At 36.8% G+C, this 23,351-nt stretch overlaps 1 protein-coding gene across 1 annotated transcript; it reads right to left on the reverse strand.

The window, feature by feature from the left end:
• Window positions 1-9,354: 9,354 nt before the first annotated feature.
• On the reverse strand, window positions 9,355-22,630 carry LOC140157094 (coadhesin-like). The gene is made up of 11 exons (XM_072180170.1): window positions 22,463-22,630; window positions 21,415-21,636; window positions 20,687-20,823; window positions 18,364-18,458; window positions 17,102-17,202; window positions 15,920-16,087; window positions 15,134-15,316; window positions 14,612-14,785; window positions 13,151-13,318; window positions 11,287-11,445; window positions 9,355-10,290 (listed from the first exon to the last, which is right to left on the reverse strand). Exons 2-11 carry the CDS (start codon window positions 21,599-21,601, stop codon window positions 10,100-10,102), a joined length of 1,563 nt encoding a protein of 520 aa, XP_072036271.1. The 5' UTR covers window positions 21,602-21,636; window positions 22,463-22,630; the 3' UTR covers window positions 9,355-10,099.
• Between the last annotated feature and the right edge of the window lie 721 nt (window positions 22,631-23,351).

A 23,351-nucleotide genomic window follows, 5' to 3' on the forward strand; every position in this document is an offset into this window, starting at 1 on the left:
ATATAGCAAGTGAGTAATATTCAAAGATTAATTTACCGTTTGCGAGACGATTTCAATATTTTTCATACTCAAAAAATGTTTAAATTTATAAATTACACTGTTCCAATAATTAAACAGATATGTAATATAGCCGCAATTTTGGTTCTCATAAGATGATTTTTAGGTCCACGGTTTGCGTCCCATTATGTAATGATATTAATTGGCTCAGAACGACATGACATAACACTGATAGCAACCGGTAGACTGTTTGAGGTGTGGACCGAGACAACAAGGAAAAAGAAAAGATCTAAGACTAAGAAAACTGAAAGCAGCATGCAAGTCATATAACAAGTAGAAGAGTGCAAACACCGCAACATAGCAAATGCAAAACCAAACGGATAAGTAAAAGAGAAAGGGATACGATTTGATAGGTGATACTAATTTCAATATCAAATACCGTATGCAACAATAAAATATAATAATTCACATCATTTGTCAATTTTTGTCAATTTTTTTTTATGTCATGCGCCCCAGTATTATGATATAACTAAGTCTAGCATGTATATGTACATATGTTGATGATGTTTTAGTGTTATTGAGAAATCGTGATAGTTTAAGGTGGTACTACACTCTCAAAAAATAACTACACATCCCTACTACACACTGGTAACAAAAGTTATGTATATTTAATATAGGCGCAAGGAATCCAATTACTTCACTGGAATTTCAGTGATTCAAGGCAAGTGGTTCATTATAGGCCTATATGTTAAGAAATGAGGTACATTCTAGCGGTACCTCTTTTCTTATCATAAATAACGTACCGCTTGTCTTGAGTCACTGAAATTCCCAGTGTAGTAACTGGATTACTTGCCCCTACAATATACATAACACTTGTTACCAGTGTGATATTATTCTTTGAGAAAAATGCAAAAATAGTCACAAATTTATCAAGGGGTGTAAGTACCACCTTATGCTGCAATAAACAATAATTTTATATATTAATATGTTTGGTTGACGGTGAAATCCACTATAAGGAAATAAATAATGTAGCTGAAAGGTAACATATCGCTCTACAAAGATGACAATTTTCTTATTTATTTTATTTTAAATATTGTGTAAATGTTAGTGTAACGTGTTCAACGGGAACGTTTGTTTATACCAGGCAGATCAAGACTTTACGTTTTTAAAAATCCATGACAAAAAAAATTCAACAAACAAAGTCCAGAAATAAAAAGCTATGATGTTGGCTTAAAAGCATACGTCCAAACTGTTTAAGTATCATTTAGCTTAACTAGCACAAACTCGAGACAAAACACAAATGATATGTTTGTAACACGTTGATTTAGATAACAAAAACATAACGCTTTCCTGCAGATGGTAACACACATCCATATCCATGATCTAATGGTATTTCAAGAAATATAAAAATGTTGAATTTCAAAAATTATTTCTCTGGTCTTATCAGTTTTAACGTTGATACATTCTTTTTGATATATACATCGTCTCTTTATTATAACTATTACATGATACAAAATTTCGAATTTCAATGCTTAAAAGCATTCTCATTTCATTGAGTATTTTGCCACGTTCTTCGTTTAATTAACGTGTTTCTTAAATTTTGAATAATTGTTTTTTGATTAAGCTTAATATTATTCCAAATTCAAAATGGGCACATGCAAATATACATAATGCGAAAATTGCAACAATATGCAGCAAAGTATAGAATTTGACTTTAATATAATTTGTAATAAGGCATGTTAATTTTCATATAATAATGTTGTTTTACCTTCTTAAAGCCTTATGTACATTCATAGGGACTGGTTATTGCATTGATCTGTATAATAGGAGTAATGTCATTATACGATTAATTGTGTAAATTATAATTTGGACTGCTACTTTTCGCTTTATCTGCTTAGGCTTTTGTGAACTTTTCAACAATTCAAACAGAGAAATAGAACGTAAAGATTCACGCCGTATATGTCCTACGTAAATTGGAATGAAACAAAATGTTGCTTTATCAACTTAAAGTGGGCCAACATGTCACGGTACTTAATTATAGGTGGTGTGTATGTACATTTGAAGTGTACAAGAACAATCCTCTTTTAATTTAACCCACAAGTGAAAACACTCATTATAACGAATGTGTTATACCACTTTAAGGCATTTTGTCACTCAGACTTATTTTGTGCAATTGTTGCTCTTTATGTCGTTCCAAAAATACTAAACTGGAGTTACATGTTAATGACCTAGTAAGTTGTGTACGGTATAACAATAGCCACGTATAAGTCTTAATATAGTAAGGTACGGTGTTCATGATAATGAATTACATGCATTGTACATGTCAAATTCTATCGGTGAACTATACTTATAATAATTATCTTAAGAAGAAGCCAATAATTCTGCGCTACTTTCATAAAACGTTAATAATAAAACAAGTGTTTAACTCACCAATTTTCCAACTTTCAGAAGAGTTTGATATTTCCGTGGTAATCCTTAGAAAAGAAGTAATAATTCCTCAAAATATATGCCACTAAGTGTCAGTCCACGCACCACCATACATTGTTAATTTACTTAGTTGGGCTGATTTTCTAGGCGTTGGTTAACCTGCACTCTTATTCTTGTTACTGTTGCGATGGATGGCTGATCAAACTGAAAAAAACTTTGGTGTCAGATCGGCAATGAACCTGGCGATATGACCCACCAGGTAAAGGGCGCTTCTTTTTGTGTTTTGACGCATGGGAGCGGTCAAGGTTTTTGAACTTCGCTGTCTGATAATAATAGTGTATGAATTAATATGAAAAGAGTGAAATAGATTATTGAAACACACGTAATAATGATTTACAGGGCATAATTCTGAGTTAATGTATGAAAATCATGCAAAAAGCAATAACCTAATAGAACTATTTAAATTTGTACTTCGAGTTAAGGGCTAGGATAGCAACGTTTGCACAGTATTTTTCTTGGACATGAGAGCACATATCGAATTGCATTCTGAATACGAGGAATGTCCTTCTCATATAAAATAATGTTGAGTTTTTTTGTAATTCGTGATATAATACAAATTTTTATAGCAAATTATTAAAAGTTTTCGGGTTTTTTTGTCTTTCATATTTAACAATCCTCGACGTAAACTTAATTTATCTAATGATATGTAAAAGTGTATGTAGCTGGAAGGAAAAGCCGACGATCATTTGAAAATTTTGACCTTTCGTATTAAAGATGCACATTTTTCCCCAAAAGACAAAAAAAAAATTTAGTTGATAAAAGTGCCGTACTCACGCACGACATTCAAATTCAAAAGTGTAAAGTTTCTAGCATAAAGACAGATTTGATGAAACAACCACCAGTTTGGGGAAAAAATCACCCTTTCCCACACACCCCACCCCCCAAAAAATATTATGAACAAAATGTACTCGTTTAAAATTTGAAATTGTGCTTTTTCGTAATCTTGGGGACTCCATTATACACTATAGGGACCATTTTTTCCCTTTGGATATCGGATATGGATATATTATTTTGAATTATTAACCAAATAAGGAAGACAATATGACTTGTTGACTAAAAAAATAACGTTCTTCTTGTTATTTTATTTATTTATTTATTTATTTTTTTGCTCTCTTTGTTTTCGATCCCTCATTTCAGAGTGTAAAATACATCGGCAAGAATCACAATTAACCTTTATTTATTTTGGTCAGCAAAAATTGTAGCTAAACCCGGTCATGCATGAACAATTAAATTGGCTGAACAGTGTACTATAATTACGGCACCATACAAGGGGCGGTCAGTAATGAAAGTTGAATTGTAAGTTGTAACCCCATATACATGACATAATGGAATATTTTCATGGCATTTCTCTATGATCACATAAACACTATACCTTTGTCTTTCAAACAACACATGTAAAATTATATCACACGCTTGATTACGTTAGCATTAGCATAAATTTAATGGTCTACAGTAACTGGCTGAAAATGAGTCGTTTTCAAATGAGGTATTGTTGTATATTTTAGATTTGACATCAATGATCTTAGTTAATCTTTGCCGGAATGTGAAGTCATGCCACATGGCAAACAACAGGCCCTGCCGATGCGAGCAAGAACCAATAAAAACTGGATTTGGATTGGGGTAAGGGATGTGTGTAGGTGTGCGTGTGGGAATTTGATGATAATAATGCGCTTTTTGTTTGTTTGCCTTATTTTCTTTTTTTTTCTGTTTGTTTGAAGCATCTAAAGTCAGAAAAGTCTACCTCTTCGGCTTCTTTACTGAAGCACATTACAAATACAAGCCACTCATGCCTATTGCAATGCATTTCAATTCCACTAATTATCTATCATATTACACAGTTTTTAATGGGAAAACTAGATGTTTAGTTGCCAAATGATCAAAAACTCAACATAGGTTGACGTGAGACTTTTCTTGTCTTGACATACTTAACCGTACTGTAAACACTATAAAATGGCAGTGGGCCCTCCCCAGCAAACACAAAACGTTTTCGACATCATTCGCAAAAGGTTATAAAAGGTTGCCAGAAAACGTTTAAATGTCGGGTTATATAAAGGGTACATTAATGGTATAAAACGTTTTCATAACATTAAATAATATTTGTTGGTAATCTATTGCACAGCAAACACAAATGTTTTACAGAAAACATTTAAATGTCAGGTTATATAAAGGGTATAAAAACGTTATAATAACATTCCAAAAACATTTTTGAAAACTTGGTACAAATCATTCTAAACAGAATGTTATTTTGGGGTTGAAAAAATATTTTGCAAAAAATGTTTGCCCAAAATATTTACAATAACGTTTTTAAAATGTTTTCACGACCTTTATATAACCCGACATTTAAATGTTATTAAAACGTTTTGTAAAAAACATTTTAAGAACATTTCTGTGTTTGCTGGGTGCAAATATTTTAACATAATGTTATTTAAATGTTGACATAATATTTGGCCAAAAATGTTTGCAAAAATAGTTTACAATGACATTTCGAAATCATTTTAAAAATATTGTTGTAGTGTGTTTTCATACAAAATGTTTTGAAACGATTTCATGGCCTTTATATAACCCAACATTTTAATGTTAGTAAAACGTTTTTACCTAAACCAAAACCCAAAATATAACTTATTTAAAACGTTTGTGTTTGCTGGGTCGATGCTGAAAGTTACAATTCGGCGGGGCGAAAAAAGTTTCTTTATGGTTAGGAAATTTACCCACTATTAAAATCTAGCAACTAATTTTGTACGTTTGCTAAATAATCGCATGCGGGGGATTATTCTGCGCATTTTGACACCTCAATTACTACCTTACGACACTCCTGAGAAAAGATATGAATGTTTAAGTAACACGAGGTCGAAAAAATAAAAATTGCAAAGAAGCCTATTCAATGGTTGATTCACTGATCGAAGAGGGTTTCATTATTCCCGCCTTTCAATTTGAATTTAAAGCATTTCCCTTGATGCATGTTGGATAATCCTTTGCTTATTGTGCAGGTGAATGATCAAAAACAAAGGTGAGTGGGTACTAAGACATTTACGTTTTGAGAAATGGTTTTGGAAATTCAAAACAGGCCATGATTGCAGCAGTTTGGAAGATACTGTATGTTCAATATGTTACCAAAACAGAAGGAATTGAGACACTTGAGTGGCCCTCCGGAAGCCCTGATCTTAACCCCTTGGAGAACCTTTGGGATCAGCACAAGAGACGAGTCAACAAGAAGATAAAGGCAGATACAACTCAGATGGGATTGCGTCGCATCGTTATCAATGAGTGGAACGGGATTGAGCAAGGTAAACATTCGACGCCTCATTAGGAGCATGAGACGCCGCATGGCTGCTGTAAGGGAAGCCAATGGTGGATACACAAAGTACTGAAAGAGAAAGAGATTAATCTCAAGTGAAGTTGAAAGCGGCAGTATGATGCTTGAAAATGTAAGTAAAGCAGTAAAGTGAAAGTAAACCAAAAATGGAATCTGCATGTTTGTTGTTTTTTGTGTTCTTTTATGCTGAAAACTTGAATCGGCCTTCTTGCAATTTTTATTGTTCGACCTCGTGTTACTTAAACATTCATATATTTTCTCAGGGGTGTCGTAGGGTAGTGATAGAGGTGTCAAAATGCGCAGGACAATCACCCGCATGCGATTATTTAGTAAACGTACAAAATTAGTCGCTAGATTTTAATAGCGGGTAAATTTCCTAACCATAAAGAAACTTTTTTTGCGTAGTGTATGACGCAAATGTCATAATATGTGAGAAAGTATACCAGTTCTAAGCATCAAAACCCAACAAATGTACGTTATTGGCTAAAACTTGGTCAATTTCAGTGATTTTAAAGCAGTATTATCAGATGCCCCATAAACAAATAGTTCTTCGTCGTATTTCCATACATTGCCCCGGCTTGTAAGTGGTATATATAACCTTATGGGTGTGTGCGTTTGACTAGCATTACTTCTCAGGACTCAACTGCAGTGGCGTAGTTGGGGGGCAAGGGGCCACATTAGGGGGACGCCGAAATGATGGTGGATAAACAAAGGGTCGACCAAAATAGAACTCAACATAAAAAAAGAATAAAATATACGTTGTTATGTTTGTTGTTGTTGTTGCAGTGGCGTATGCTAGTGAGCATGAAGGTGGGCACGTGCGCTGGCCGCTCTCTTATAAGGGACGCACCATTAGATTCTCAGGGGGGTAGGAAGTTAGGGTCGGGGGATTTTTTAATTTTTTTTTTCTGTTTGTTTGAAGCATCTAAAGTCAGAAAAGTCTACCTCTTCGGCTTCTTTACTGAAGCACATTACAATGTGACAAATACAAGCCACTCATGCCTATTGCAATGCATTTCAATTCCACTAATTATCTATATATTACACAGTTTTTAATGGGAAAACTAGATGTTTAGTTGCCAAATGATCAAAAACTCAACATAGGTTGACGTGAGACTTTTCTTGTCTTGACATACTTAACCGTACTGTAAACACTATAAAATGGCAGTGGGCCCTCGATGCTGAAAGTTACAATTCGGCGGGGCGAAAAAAAGTTTCTTTATGGTTAGGAAATTTACCCACTATTAAAATCTAGCAACTAATTTTGTACGTTTGCTAAATAATCGCCTACGGGAGATTATTCTGCGCATTTTGACACCTCAATTACTACCTTACGACACTCTGAGAAAAGATAAGAATGTTTAAGTAACACGAGGTCGAAAAAATAAAAATTGCAAAGAAGCCTATTCAATGGTTTTAGAGCTGATTCACTGATCGAAGACGGTTTCATTATTCCGCCTTTCAATTTGAATTTAAAGCATTTCCCTTGATGCATGTTGGATAATCCTTTGCTTATTGTGCATGTGAATGATCAAAAACAAAGGTGAGTGGGTACTAAGACATTTACGTTTTGAGAAATGGTTTTGAAAATTCAAAACAGGCCACGATTGCAGCAGTTTGGAAGATACTGTATGTTCAATATGTTACCAAAACAGAAGGAATTGAGACACTTGAGTGGCCCTCCGGAAGCCCTGATCGGGGGGGGCTCAACTTTAGAAGTGACGGGTATGTGCCTACCGGTGTCGCGAAGTAGGGGCCTATCGGTAACCAAAGCGTTATTTTAAAAAAGGGGTCATTGGGTACAAACAAAATAAAAAAGGGGGTCATTGGGTATAATATTTTGAAAAAAAAGGGTCATCGGGTAGAAAATTTTGAAAAAATGGAGCAAAATTCTGAAAGTTTCGGCATAATTTTGAAAAAAAATGGAGCAAAATTTGAACGTTTTGGCATTATTTTGTTGCATTTTGATGATGCTCTTCTAGAAAATCTAGAAAAAAGGGGGTCATTGGGTAGCCGCAACTAAAAAAAAGGGGGGTCATCGGGTATGACTTTAAAAAAAAGGGGGTCATCGGGTATAGTCGACTTCAAAAGAGGGGGCCTATTGACAGGCACATACCGTCACTTCCAAAGTTGAGTGCCCCCCCCCCGGGCTCTGATCTTAACCCCTTGGAGAACCTTTGGGATCAGCTCAAGAGACGAGTCAACAAGAAGATAAAGGCAGATACAACTCTGATGGGATTGCGGGATTGAGCAAGGTAAACATTCGACGCCTCATTAGGAGCATGAGACGCCGCATGGCTGCTGTAAGGGAAGCCAATGGTGGATACACAAAGTACTGAAAAGAAAGAGATTAATCTCAAGTGAAGTTGAAAGCGGCAGTATGATGCTTGAAAATGTAAGTAAAGCAGTAAAGTGAAAGTAAACCAAAAATGGAATCTGCATGTTTGTTGTTTTTTGTGTTCTTTTATGCTGAAAACTTGAATAGGCCTTTTTGCAATTTTTATTTTTCGACCTCGTGTTACTTAAACATCCATATCTTTTCTCAGGAGTGTCGTAGGGTAGGGATTGAGGTGTCAAAATGCGCAGGACAATCACCCGCATGCGATTATTTATTAAACGTACAAAATTAGTCGCTAGATTTTAATAGCGGGTAAATTTCCTAACCATAAAGAAGATTTTTTTGCGTAGTGTATTATAACGCAAATAGTTCTTCGTCGTATTTCCATACATTGCCCCGGCTTGTAAGTGGTATATAACCTTACGGGTGTGTGCGTTTGACTAGCATTACTTCTCAGGACTCAACTGCAGTAGCGTAGCTCGGGGTGGGGGGGGTTGCAATGGGCCACATTAGGGGGACGCCGAAATGATGGTGGATAAAAAGGGGTCAACCAAAAACAGAACTCAACATAAAAAAGAATAAAATATACGTTGTTATGTTTGTTGTTGTTGTTGTTGCAGTGGCGTAGCTAGTGAGCATGAAGGTGGGCACGTGCGCTGGCCGCTCTCTTAGGGACGCACCATTAGATTCTCGGGGGGTGGCAGGAAGTTAGGGTCGGGGGAATTTTTTTTTAATTTCCTGCATTTATACACTGTTAGGTGGGGAAAGTTTTTTCTTTTTTTTTTAGTGTTGTTGGGGAAAGTTTTTTTTTGCTCATGTAGTGGGTGAAGGTTTTTTTTCAAAAACTTCCTACCCCCCACCTGAGAATCTAATGGTGCGTCCCTTAGGATGACATCGTATGGCTGTTAAACGTGCGTCCAAACCTTTGTTTTCTTTGCTGAGTTGAGTACATGACAATGAGCGCGGGCCAGTACCGTACAAGTCATGTGTAATTGTGTATGTACGAGGTTGTGCGCGCCAGTCAGTTTTCCTCGTTTACGTTAATGGATGTGAATAAAAGACAAAATAACGAACAAACGAATAAGCAATGCAAAAGAGATTACTATTTTGTGTATTAATATCATTAAAATCAAGAACAAAATACTTACTTAAATATTTAACTAAAATTTATAAAAATAATAAAAAATATTTTATTTATGAAAAACTCTTATTATTGTTGTGGTAGATTGATCCAACAACAAAATATACGTGTCTAATACAAATGGATATAGAGATTCAAAAAACATCTTCTTATTTGACAATTGACAACAATTTTACTGTCCAGTGAGAAAATAAATAGATTCAATAAAAGTAAACAGATTCAATAACAATCACGACTGCAATTTGTGGTTATTTTTTAATGTCTATAATAATATGTCTTGCTTTATTTGCTCACTCTTTTTTAAATTTATTTTTATTAAAATGTACAATACTAATCCTGAAAACACCATAATTTCTAAATAATCATATACAACGTGTAAAATGAACAAGTCAGTGCTTGGATATTGCAGCCGACGACACTGTAAGAAACAAATGAAAGCAACAATAGCAACTGATACTGGTCCATCCAAAAACTCCCGGTGCAAACAGTATGAAAGCTATCCTCCAATGTTTTAAAATTAAACACGATTTTGATTATGAATATGTATTTGTATGCACAAATGTTTTAAATGTTTTCACAACACAAATGTCCATCGAAAAAATGCCGGACTAATTTGTGCTCGATTGTGGATCTACTGTATTGCTATAAGCCAATAAGCATTGATAAGCCATGGAATTGTAATGTTCTTCTTTTTAAGGACGCCACGGCCACCACCGATTCTTTCTCCAGAATCATGCAGGTCTTGGATGATAATATTTAATATGTTTAAAGGTACTGTATTCAATATCCCGTGAAGTTTTCCATTGTTTATCGATGAAATAAATTAGTAATATGGTCTTCTTGCTATTCTTTGAGGTGGTAAGTCCAACGCTATTAAACCTTTCGGCTGTCTATTTCTTGGTCGGAATCCAGCTCGTGCACAGACGCACATTGCTGCAGCAATAGCCCCAACAATACCAAAGAATACAACGATTCCAACGATTATCCAAATTAAGTTTTCTAAGCTAACGTCACCTGAAATGTAGGAAAAATACCGACACACGACATGATTAACTAATAACAATATAAAAAAAATTATGTGATGCGATCAAGCAAAATCAGTCGGAACTCGGAAATATTGATTTTGAGATATATCCAAGCAAATGAAATATTTCCTTTTGTTTCCTTTGTTTTGGACACTCTTTAATTGCTCATATCTTTGGAACTGGTTGTTCAATTTCAGTGGGGCTTTCTGCGAAATGCAGCTTTGTAAATGCTTTTGATAATCTATAAGAAACTGAAAATTTAATATTTCCGAGTTCCGACTGATCTTGCTTGATCGCATCACATATGTATATATATATGTATGTAAATACACAATTGTATACAACTGTTAGAGGTATACAATGAAGTTTGGGTGAAAAGTAAAGGGGAAGCAAAGTGGACAATTAATGAGTCAAATGTACAGAGATGGAAAAGAAGCCAACAAGCTGGAGTTGTGTATCTACAAGCCTTTTTATATACCGACTTATAGACGAATCTCATTTCACGCATTCCTACACCTCAATGGCAGCTCAATGGCTGGGTCTCATCTAGTGGGAGTGTATATCTCACCTAAAATACGAAATGATGCGTCTATGGCGGGGATTGTAAACTGCATTTCATCACCCGTGTTACACGTAGACAATGGAATGATGAAAGTTTACAACACAATGCAACATAACATCGATTTTTAACATCGCGTATTACATTAAGTCTTTGAAAATAATTTTGATGTCCTTAAAACGTAACTTATGTCCACGAACAAGATACTTTATATAAATTACAAGTTTCGAGCATTTTGAGCTTGAGTTGGGGAAAACGCAAGAGAAAACTATATCACATTGAACATGTTGAATTTGAGATGTTTTTGGCCAAAGGAATATAAAAATGTTACCGTTATCATCCTCAACACTCCATCAATTTGTGAAATAATGATGTTATTTACTTCATAATTATCAGCATGTCAAAAATATTATTGATTCAACTCACCACAGTCACAGCATCGGTCATTACATGCTTCTGTCTCCACACTGTCTCCATAACATCTATCATCACGCTCAATGGGATCTTCACATGTACGCACTCGTTGTCGTTGACCAAGACCACACGTTTCACTACAACTACCCCAGTTGGACCACTCGTTCCATTCTGAAAGGTATGGTAAAATATCCCAAAATGGCTGATTTGCTTAAAGATGGTTTCTTATAACGTTATAATATCCGGGAGGGGGCACTCCCACTTTGGAGGTAACGCGTATGTAGGGCTGTTAAGACCCCCATTTTCATCACCGCTGTCACCCAAACACTCCATATTTTTCCTTTCGACCTGCCACCCAAAAGACTCTTATCATTGAAGCCATTTAGAACTAAAAATTCAATTTTCAAGGCTTCTTTTGGCTCTCACCCAAAGACCCCATTTTAAAAAGGTCATATTTTTAGTGGCCCCTGTTATTTAGATCCAAACGGTCCATCTCTCACCCAATAACCATGATAACCCCATATTTTGTACATATTTCACCGAATGCCGAAAAGCATGCTCTCATACAGTGACCCCATATTTGTTATAGTTTGATCTCACCAAATGCCACTTACTGCAAAAGTGCCAGCCCTACACCTATAGGCCTATCCATTCCATATTGAAGTGCCCCCCTCCCCCGGGGTATTATATTCTATATCAGTATAAGATACTTTTGGTTCACCCAATATAGTGCTGTCATTTTCCACGAACATCACTCACATTAATTTACATTATTATTATTATTATTATCGATATTGCGTAGCTTGTAGCAAATATAAATTAGGAATTATTACAGCAGGTATTCTAATTATTATAATTTATTTGATCATTCTATTACCTCCACGACCCATTATTCAAATCGCGCACTGTGAGCCCATTATTCTGCAACAATGGGTCGAGCACCGTAACACATTCTACGCACTACGCAATATTTCCGCGATACGCGCTGTCACTTACGCGTACGCGCTCCACCTTGAAGTAAACAACTTAAAATATTTGTGCCCAGAAATGACATTTTCTCTTTAAATCTTCTGATAATAGAATAGAAATAAAGGGTGCAGCCTCGGCAGTAAAAACGTTTAAATAATGGGTTCGGCTGCGCCTCACCCATTATTTACGTTTTTACTGCCTCGGACACAATATTTGGGTGTAAAGGATAATGCATTACCCTTTATTTCTTCATTATAGGTCCTTAATATAATAGGTATGTTAAAGCCATAATGTACGATCTTATAATATTTATGAAATTGGTTAATTGTTTTAAAACCTATCACAGTGTCGCCGAGAAGTATTAGGGGTCCGTGGGGTAAAATGAACGCCTGGCCCCCTTGCCCCCCACGAAGTCTCTTTTCTGTGGCTTATGGGCTCATTAAGGTATGTTTTCTTTATTTTTACAGGCCCCATAGGACCCCGGGCCCGTGGGTCCGAGTAACACGCCCCTTAACCCCCATTGTCGGCGTCACTGAAACCTGATGTTTTGGCATATTTGTAATGTTTACACATGTCTCAACTTGCACCTAAATGGAATCGGCGAAATTGTTTGGCTTCGTGCAACAGATCAAAGTGCGACATACAGTCATAATGTTTTTATTATGACTTTATGTCCTCCCATGGAGCTGCATGTTAAATGGCCGGTGGGATTTCTTTCAGCTTACCTTGTTATTTCAGCTCAATATGGACAGCAATCGTTACCGCAGTTATTCTAATATTATTTCAACCATTTTGAATAAAGAATTTGACGGAAATCGTACATTATGGCTTTAAGTAAAATAATTTTGATATTTCTGAAATGTTTTTTCTGCCCTCGTATGTAGGCCTATCTTCTACGTTTGCCTACCTAATTCGTTTCCATCACATGCCCTTATGAAACAGGTCTCCGTCTGCACGGGTGCACCTCCTTCAAAACAACTGTCTTGTGGAGAGCATAATCGTCTTCGTGTCTGTAGCCCTGCATCACATAACTCTGAACAGGCTGACCAGTCCCCCCATTCACCCCACTCCCCAGCTGGAAACGAAATAATATATTATCAACATCATTTGTTGTACATGTACGTGCATACATATGGATGGCGGATACCTTCTAAAGACGCCTAAGATAATACGCCTAACTCTAGACGTCCAAGATATAACCTTAAACCATGTAAACGTCTAAAATGCAATCTTTCTTTTTTAATTGTTACTACATGTACTTCAATGGGATGTTGTTTGGTGGTGTGCCTCCAAATAACACGGCAAGTTTATAAGTGTCCGTCGTACATTTTGGGCGTATCGCGATACCGTCCACCACTATTATAGGTCACGTATATGGTCAATCGTAGACGTCCAAGAAATCTTGCGCGTGTAAAATCTTAAGCGTGTAAAATCTTAGGCATCTAAGATTTAATTGGCTAGTAATTGAATACGCGTAAAACGATTAGCTGTTTGTGATTCCTGGCTCTGTGATTCGTCGATTTAAGTCTACCGCGAAATTCTTAGACGTGTAACAAGGGAGAGCGTGGCGCAATGGTTAGGGTACTTGCCTTTGGTGCATGAGGTCCCGGGTTCAATTCCCGGCGGTGGCGATTTGCTGGGATATTGACTTGGAAAAAAAAAAGTCTGAAATTAATTGGCAACATCTGTAGATTAAGTTTAGACTTCTGCTCTCCCCCATGGTTCATTTAGAATTGGGTAAATGAATCATGAAAGTACTCCGTCCTTCGGAGGGGACGTTAAGCCGTCGGTCCCGTGTGCAGAGAGCCATACCTGTACATGTATCTCGCAGTCAGTTTCGAAAAGAGTAGGGTGTTAACCCCTGACTGTTCCCAACCCGTCCCGGTGTTCAAATGGACCCCAATGGAAATAAGCTTCGATAGAGGCTTTCTTGGGTTATCCAGGGTTGTCACAACCCGAACAAATCAAATCAAAAAAAGATTACATCTTGGACGTCCAAGGTTGCATATTGAACGTTCAAGGTTAGGCATATTATCTTAGGCGTCTTTAGAAGGTATACACCATCCATACATACATGCATAATTATTGCGTCAAACAATGTTTTTAGTATTCTTAGAGGCGATCAATTCTCTTAACACTGCTTGCATGCAGTCCATAAAATATCGAAGTTTAAAATCATTGAAGTTATTTTTATTCCTAATAGTATTAAACTAGCGTATACAAATTCCAACGAGCAGAATGTCAAGTTCCATCATGTAATAAGACGTTATACCACGTGACCCATTTGCTTAGCTAACATTGGGCCGGTGTACCAGGAGTCCTTTGTTTTAAAAAGTTTGCATATAATTTCCTGCATTACAACACTTACCAATAAACCCTGGACATGGTTGTGTATTACATGGGGGATTTTCTGAATCGACACCAATGCACACGTCATTATCAGTGTCATCTGGATCTTCACAGGTGCGTGTTCTTCTTTGCGTACCACCTCCACATGTACGAGTACATCCAACAAAAGGAGTCCATTGTCCCCATGTGGCAACTGAAGAAAAATAAAAAATAATGCATGCATCCCATTCTCTAACATGAACGTATGTGAAACAGTGATATTCAGCGGCGTAGCTGGGATTTTTGCCAGGGGGGGGGGGGCAAGCCTGTATGGGGGGGGGGCCCAAATCCACCAAATTTCCCTGCACTTGGGGGGGGCAGGGGTATTGCATATCGTATGGCTTCCTCATCTCTCTGCCCCTCCTCTCCCCCTCTCTCTCCTCTCTTTTTCCCTCTTTCTTCCTCCTTTTACCTCTTTTTCCCTTGCACTAGGGGGCGGGGACCCAAATAGGCAAACCTTCACACTCCAAACAAAGGTATAAACAAAATAATGATAAATTACCTGGGCAGTCTTGCGTGTTACAATCTCGAGGCTCCCTCCCTAGAGCCTCTCCAGCTGCACCGCGTTCACATTCAGGTTCATCATCAGAATAGGGATCAGTACACTCACGTGTTCTGTATTGTGTGCCTGTACCACAAGTTGCAGTGCATACTGTGTAGACACTCCAAGAACTCCATACAGGATCTGTTACGTTAACATAATAATGTTAAACTTTAAACGAAGTACCGACTTAATAATAATTGTAGATGTTTATCATTATTCTATACAGGTGTAATTTAAAGGTCATTGCTTTTTAAAGATCATTAATGATTGTTTTCCTACAATTATTAAATAACTGCGTCAGATAACCATAATAACCAGATGTCCACAAGGTTTATATCAAACTCGCAAAAGTAGGTGAGATTACAAAAAACGCTGATCACTGTTGTCCAAGACACGCCATACAAACCATCTTGCAGCTAAGAAGCGCACAACCTATGTCACCACAATAACCAGCGCAGCCAGGATCAGCTCCCCGATTTCTCGTATGGTGTAATCGAGACCATAAGCAGTTAGTTCAAATTGCCCAAGGGACTTTCAAGTTAGCTCAATTATTCCACAAGAACAAACAGGGACTGCACCAGGGCTCCAACTCGCGTCGCCACATTATACCAATGCACCTGATGAGTCTAATGCCTTACCGGTTGAGCTAACTCGCATCGCCACATTATACCAATGCACCTGATGAGTCTAATGCCTTACCGGTTGAGCTATTAAACTTGACTCTACGTCATGTACGTTACGTACCTGGACAAACCTGAGTGTTGCAATCTTGGTCGTCCATAGTGGAACCACTACACGTATTATATGCGTCTGATGGATCAAGATCAGTACAAGAACGCGATCTATACTGTACCCCTGAACCGCATGTCAAGGAGCATGACCCCCATGAACCCCACTCACTCCATTCAGGTGCTGAACGAAAAACGAAGAGATAGCAAATGTCAGTGGTTGTGATACGGGTGATACAACTGCTCACAAAAAGTTTCTTTACACTTGAAATGGTATTGAGCAAATTAATAACCTCGCTGGATAGGCTACACACTTTAATACTGTGAATTTTGATACATCATTTGTTGGTCTGCGATCTTGTTGAAAACAGTTACAAGTTTGGGTCTCATTGTTGAAAAATAAACCATGTGTTAGTATATGTCATAATAATATATGTTACTAGAGAAGGACAGCATTTGTTGCTGCTGCTGCAATTTCAAGTTGATAAAGTAAGGGCTATTAATATATAGCAGCTTCAACTTCACGGTGCACAAATTTAAATGAATTATACGACATGTACTGACCCATATGGCATTTCTCACACATGATAGTTGGTGTAGGTCATGTTTACTTTTCAACAGGGGCTAACCTGAAAAGGTTCGCTAGGACACCCCTTGAAACCAAAGTACTACTATATCGATTTAGTTGTGCTATATCCCTCTACGAACAGGACAAAGAGAAACCTAAATTGACACACTACTTTTCACAAACCTTCTAATGGGGTAACTATGTAAACAGTCCATTTGGTTTCCTCAAGGCAGTTACTTCAGTGTATGCTGGGCTGGGCGCAGTATTTGTCACGTTCATTCACTCAATTGGCAGGTGTGTGTACAAATATTTTTCACAAAATACAATAATCCAAATGACGTTAACGAATGTAAACATTAATATCCTATAGCAAATTCCTCCAGCTAGCTCGACAAAATACAACGGTCGCCATAACGCCATTGCTCTAGTTATATAATGTCTATGGTTTACAAATTAATTGTGACAAAGTACTGACGTCACTGCCTCGAGGAAACCAAATAGACTATATTAGCTGTGAATATCAAGGATAGTATCAGCAAATCAAACTCACCTGCATTCTAATTCATACAAAATAATAATACAAAACGGAAAGATTTTCAAAACGAGCTAAAGCATAATAATTATACTTACTAGTACTTTGTGAATACGTGAGCAGAGCTGATGTAGTGACATCTGGAGCCCAGTAAATATTTTCACCACTTGTTGTATTATATATTTGAACAATTGGAGTTCTGTTGGGACAATGATATTGAGTCATCAAATTAAAAGACAGAATGTTTCCTTGCAACATGTACTGCATGTAGTCTCTGTGAATTTATTATAATCAAACATTGGTTCGTCCGAAACCGGGGGGGGGGGCAATAATTTTTGTGGCTATGGGTAAGTACCATTGGGCTCCTTCAGTAACTTTGGCCAGGCACACCATTGGCCCCTGCAATATTTAAAATTTTCGGGAGCCTCTGTATTCATGTTGCTCTCACAAGGCAGCTCAAAAGTGATTCCACAGGGACATGAGGCGCGCGTTCAATCAATCAATCAATCAATCAATCAATCAGGCTTCAACTTGCCCCATGAGCTTGTTTTGGGTCAACTTTTTTCAAAGTAAATAATTCACTATCACTGACTATTGAAAGATTTTCCATAACTTTCTAAAGCACATCATACGGGGCTATATATCATAGTTTTGTCAGAATTTCGGTTTTGATTGCACCATTCCGACTACCAATTTTGTCAAAATCAACTTGTGAATATATCCATGGATGAATGATTTTGTAAACCAGAACAGAAATATCGATTATTTCTGCTGGTTGTGTTAGCAATGAAGGACTGAGTTGGGCATTGGCAGTCGCAAGTGAAAAATAGTGAAATCAAACGCATATTCTGACAAAACTAAACCCATACGATGTGCCTCGTAGAGTTGGGAAAAATCTTTCTTTTGCGAACTATATTAGTTTGAATCGCTAAAAAGTGAAAATCAAAAAAGATCACGGGCAAAGTTCAGGCCTGTAAAAATCAAAAATCTTAATACCGTAAAAGACACAATTTCATGCCTAATTTTAACACCAGGATTTGTTTTAAGAAGTGTATCAAAGCATGATGCTTTTATCTGACATTACTGAAACAAAATAAAATTATTGTTTTTTTATTTAACCGAGAAAAATAATTTCAAATAAAATAATAAAACCCAAAAATGTGTATCTCTGAATTGTGTTGATTTCAACATGTATCGATCCACTTTTGGTACGACTGTGCATAACAATAGAGGATGGTCAGTAGCGTTCTGAGTATTATGACATTTTCAAAACAACATCTGTTCAATGTAATTCAATAGGCTTTGCTAGCTCAAGTGCAATGCATTATGGGAATGTACTCAAACCATCCTCTGTTCTTACCGGAATCTTATAGGTCCTTCATTCGTGCTGGGCGCTATCCATGTAATCGTTCTACTTGGCGATTTTAATTCGTTATTACTGTGTACCCAACCATTCTGTAATGTAAACAAGAATGTATGTGAATTAAAGTTTTAACTTCAACACTACACCATTTTTGGTTATTCCTTCATGTAATTTTACACGAAATTAGGGTTAGGGTTAGGGTTAGAGTTAGGGTTAGTTTAGGATTAGGGTTAGGATTAGGGTTAGGGTTAGGATTAGGGTTATGATTAGGATTAGGCTTAGGGTTAGGGTTAGGATTAGGGTTAGAGTTAGGATTAGATTACACGAAATAATTACATGAAGGATCGACCCTATTTTTGCTCGCCTGGAACGTTTTCACTAGCTCGACCAGCGTCTTCAGCAGATGGTGATGCTGTGATGATATCTGGTCTACAATCGGGATATCTCACTAAATGATGTCATAATTATGATTGACTATTTCTAGTCCTTGGTCATGATTCAGTCTCGGTTTTTGAGTCCTTATCTGAATGGTTTCAAGAACTCTCCGGAATAATTCTTTTTGTTCACGTTCGAGCACCTTGTTGACGTTTTCCCCATCAACCTGGTGACCTTAAATCTCACCACATGTTCTTTGACCGCTGATTTGGAGCTACCAGCAGTAGACTTGTTACTAAGCTTTTTCTCAAGCTTCCTGGCAGATTCACCGATATAACTAGCGTTACAATCAGCGCAGACAATCATATACAATCCCTGATCGTCATGACGTCATCAGAGAGCGATATCCCGATTGTAGACAAGATATCATCACAGCATCACCATCTGCTGAAGACACTAGTCGAGCTAGTGAAAACATCCCAGGTAAACGAAAAATAGTGTACTGTTAAAGTTAAAACTTCAATTTAATTTTATCTACCCCTACGTATGAATAGAAAGTGTGTACGGATATATACCTGATGCGGACATATTTTGTACTCTTTTGATTTTTGGTCATTTTTGTATTGTAGTAATTGTTGATTTGAATTGTTCACTACTCTATGGGTGGGGGGGCAAAATCAACAAATGGACACTTTGGGTTTTTACTGGGGGGGCAACTGGGGGCAAGAGTTCTGACTGGGGCCCCCATGTCCCCTGGTGCCGCCACTGTCTATTGTGGATGTGTGTTTGGGGGTAGGGTTCATCTTGTTTGGATGAGGGAGTGTGTTTGATTTAGATGATTATGCTGATGATATCTGGTGATTTTATATGGGCAAAACCAACGGTAAGGGCCCATTCCGTGATCCCAGCGAAAGTATTTATAACTTTTCAATGTCTCACATTGACTGATGTCCTGCTAGGGCACAGCAGATATGCCGCCCTCTCTCTTTATATAATCAATTTACATGGTCGTGAGACATTTGTGAGAGAATAGAATCATTACATGCCCCCGGCAGATCCGCCATTGAGCTGTTGTGGTGGTAAAATCAACGACATGCAATCGTGAGTGTGCACTGGTTCGATCGAATCTCCCTTATTATAGTGCCAGTTTCCTGAGCTTCACTTCTTCATTTAAAGTATGAAAACATTAAAAATATTGTATACATTGTCTAAAAAAGTGAGGATTAGTCATTTAAATTGTCATTTGGATAAAAATAAGAAAAACGTCAGTACTGACAAAGTTGGAGCCCCATTCAAATACGTGTAGCTAATTTCTTAACTTAAAGCCATATTATAACTTTTTTTTAAAATAGATTAGTATTAATTTTCAATAAAATATTAGCATTTACTGTCAGATATGTCCCCTTTTAATTTTGAGCCGAACAAGTGAAATAAAGCAAAGAAAATCGGAATTTACAACTAGCGCCAATGCATGTCACGCCGGCGGTTGTAATATGGTACGACCCTCTGGCGTGTGTGTGTGTGTCCCGCACGCCGTGTACGTAGGGGTGTGTTGACATCGCATACGCGTTCGACTAATATTTCTATCGTAATAATAAAACGCTGATTCAGGCGGTTTATTCAAAATATCGGATTTTGACAAAACTACAGCACCTAAAGTCTTGATTTTTGCAGAGAATCTTTGTTTACTAAAGTACATTACAATCGTGTAAAAACCTGAATTTAATTTTTTTTGAGGGCGTTCTCCTCAGCAAATGTTATAATATGGTTTTAAGTAGAGATGCAAGATGTTACAATTTAAAATGTCCTATATAAAAGCTTTCGGCTTAACCACTAGCATGCTAGGTTAACACATCTGTGTTACTAACAAAGGTGCAAAAAACAGAATGATTTTTCAATTTTAATACAACCTAAGTTCAAGATTACCAATTGTAAAATTACTCACACTAGATCCAGGGCTGCAATGCAGTAGTTTAGTATCTGCTGGAGGACTCCCAAACTGGCCTATAGCTTGATTAGATGAACTGTCCTGACGGCGAGCTTGAACAAAAAATCCTTTAAACGGCCCTCCAGATACAGTAACTAAAAAAATCCATCGAATAAGGAAGTAATAAAAATAAATATGTTCAATATATAATATCGGATCAGATAATAAATTAATATTATTGCTCTATTATTATTATTATTATTATTATTATTATTATTATTATTATGATTACTACTATTATTATTGTTGTTGTTGTTTTATTATGCTCGAAAAACAATCTAAAATACGTCCTATGATGCCAATTTTTAGATACATTTCTACTACGTCACGTTCCTTGCCAAAGACACAACACCAGATTTAAAGTCATGTATTCATGCACACCTAACGAAGCCGATACGTTACCATGCATGACATGTCCAATATTTAAGACGTGTCAATCGTAGCTTGTGAGACATGTCTCAGTGATATTGCGTATGCAGGTTGGATGTATTCCTTGAATTAAGAAATTAAGACATGTCTCAATAGAGCATAAGTAGTACATTGCATCGCCAGCCTGAGACTAGACTCATATTTATATTGTGACACGCTTTTAATTGACACCATTAGACTAATTCCTCTTGACAGTGATGCACTATCACTAGCCTATCTAACACACATTATGAGAATTGGAGAGTATCCTCAAGTACCTTGATGGGTAGAGCCAGATTGATAGGTAGTCGGTGTGACAGTTAACGTGACAGGACTATTAGAGTTTAATGGTGAACCTCCATGGTTAGGAAGCTGGCTCTCACATACATCGGTAGGAGGACCAGAAGGATATCCAAACACGGCAACTATTTGAAGTAACACCAACAGTATCCTGCTGTAAGCCATAATGGTCGTCAGCAGGGGATACCTTCTTCCACCCGCTGTAAAATTAAGCGCATATTGAAATATTTTCATTAAGTTTGTACTAAAATTAATCAAATTAAGAATATAAAAATGAAAAGAAGATTAAACTGAAAGAGAAGTAGGGTAATTTATCTTAAAGGAGTATTTTGTGATCCTAGCATCCTCTTTTTATGACATTTTTGAGTAGATACCAAGAAGATTTTGCGTTTACGAGTTATGCATGGTTATGTGTATTATACTTCTCCAGTCTTGTAATTTCATTCTGGTGTACCAGAACCTAATATTCAAATTTGATGATATTTTTGCTAAACGAAGAATTTTTTTGTACAAAATCATTATGTAGCTAGAGGTTTCCAGTAGTATAAAAATCTCAACTTTTTTGAGAAAATTGGAAGGATGAGACTGTGGATCACGAAATGCCCTTGTAAGTGTTATGCAAAAGAACTTTTGAAGTTCACACGCAAAATGGATAAATGAGCCCGTGTATTAGAAAATAGTACATGTACATGATCAGTTTAATCAATCTATCATTACTAACGGGTTTAGGTGAAGATTCTTGTCACATACGTTATTTGCAATTATTATTAATATTATGTTCCAAAAATATATTTTAGAAATGTTATAGCTACTTATAAACAATCAAAATTAATAATTATATAATAATAATCAATCAAACCAGACAACCATGATACAAGTTAATGGCACATGTACATTAAAACTGTACAATTATTGTTGAACTGTTTCTTGTTCAACAATTTCATGCTGGATATATTTTGTCCTTAATTATTTTATTACACTGTTAAGGAAAATTGGTCTCGTTAATAAAATATATGATTAACTTACCACTGGGTGAATCAGGTTGACTGCTAACAGAATCGCCTTTGAATCAATGGTAACAGAATCTGCATTATTTTGATTTGGTTGTGATATTGACCTGGCTGTTAACACTTGGTGATCACTGTCAAGGGTGTGTAGGATTCAAGCTTTGTTGTTTGCAGAGATATTCAGTTTGCTCGTGTCATTCGTAACGCTTAGAAACACAATTTGAAAAGCATTTCAAAATCAGTCAAGGTGAGCGGTGCGGTGACTGCAAAATTATTTTTGGTTTTGTACAATATTATGCGTCTATGCTTGCAAAAAGTGTGCATGAACACGACCGGTGTACGTGTTTTTACCGTAATATTGGTTGGTCATGTAACGATTTTTTTAAAACGATAATTTAAAAGATAAAGCTAGCAGGAGCCTTAATCTTTAACAAAATCTTTAGGAACAAATCACTTAGATTCCTAGACATAATTATTGCACAGCCCCTTAGTCGATTGAGTCGGATTGACTGTAATGTCCACGTTTGGATTATGATAATTATGTCTGTATGTATGGGTCCACGGTTTCACTGTGAACAACCACACACAATACGGGTCCACGGTTGTCGGTGAAAACGAGTAGGGGTGTGCCGAGGCGTGTGTGGTCGATAGTCAAGTACTTCGACTTCTGAAGGGTATCAAGATGTTCGACACGGGGTTCGACAACAGTACAAAGGACTTAAAGGAGTGTTTCGTGATCCTAGCATCCTCTTTTTATAACATTTGTCAGTAGATATCCACGACAAAAGCTTATTCCCAAAATTTCAGTTGATTCCGATTTTGCGTTTGCGAGTTATGCATGCTTATGTGTATTACAATGCTCTACAGGGTGTATCAAAATTAAGTATACAGTTTGAAAAATGCCGCTA

The sequence above is a fragment of the Amphiura filiformis genome, chromosome 1, assembly GCF_039555335.1.
Source record: "Amphiura filiformis chromosome 1, Afil_fr2py, whole genome shotgun sequence".
Classification (NCBI taxonomy): domain Eukaryota; kingdom Metazoa; phylum Echinodermata; class Ophiuroidea; order Amphilepidida; family Amphiuridae; genus Amphiura; species Amphiura filiformis.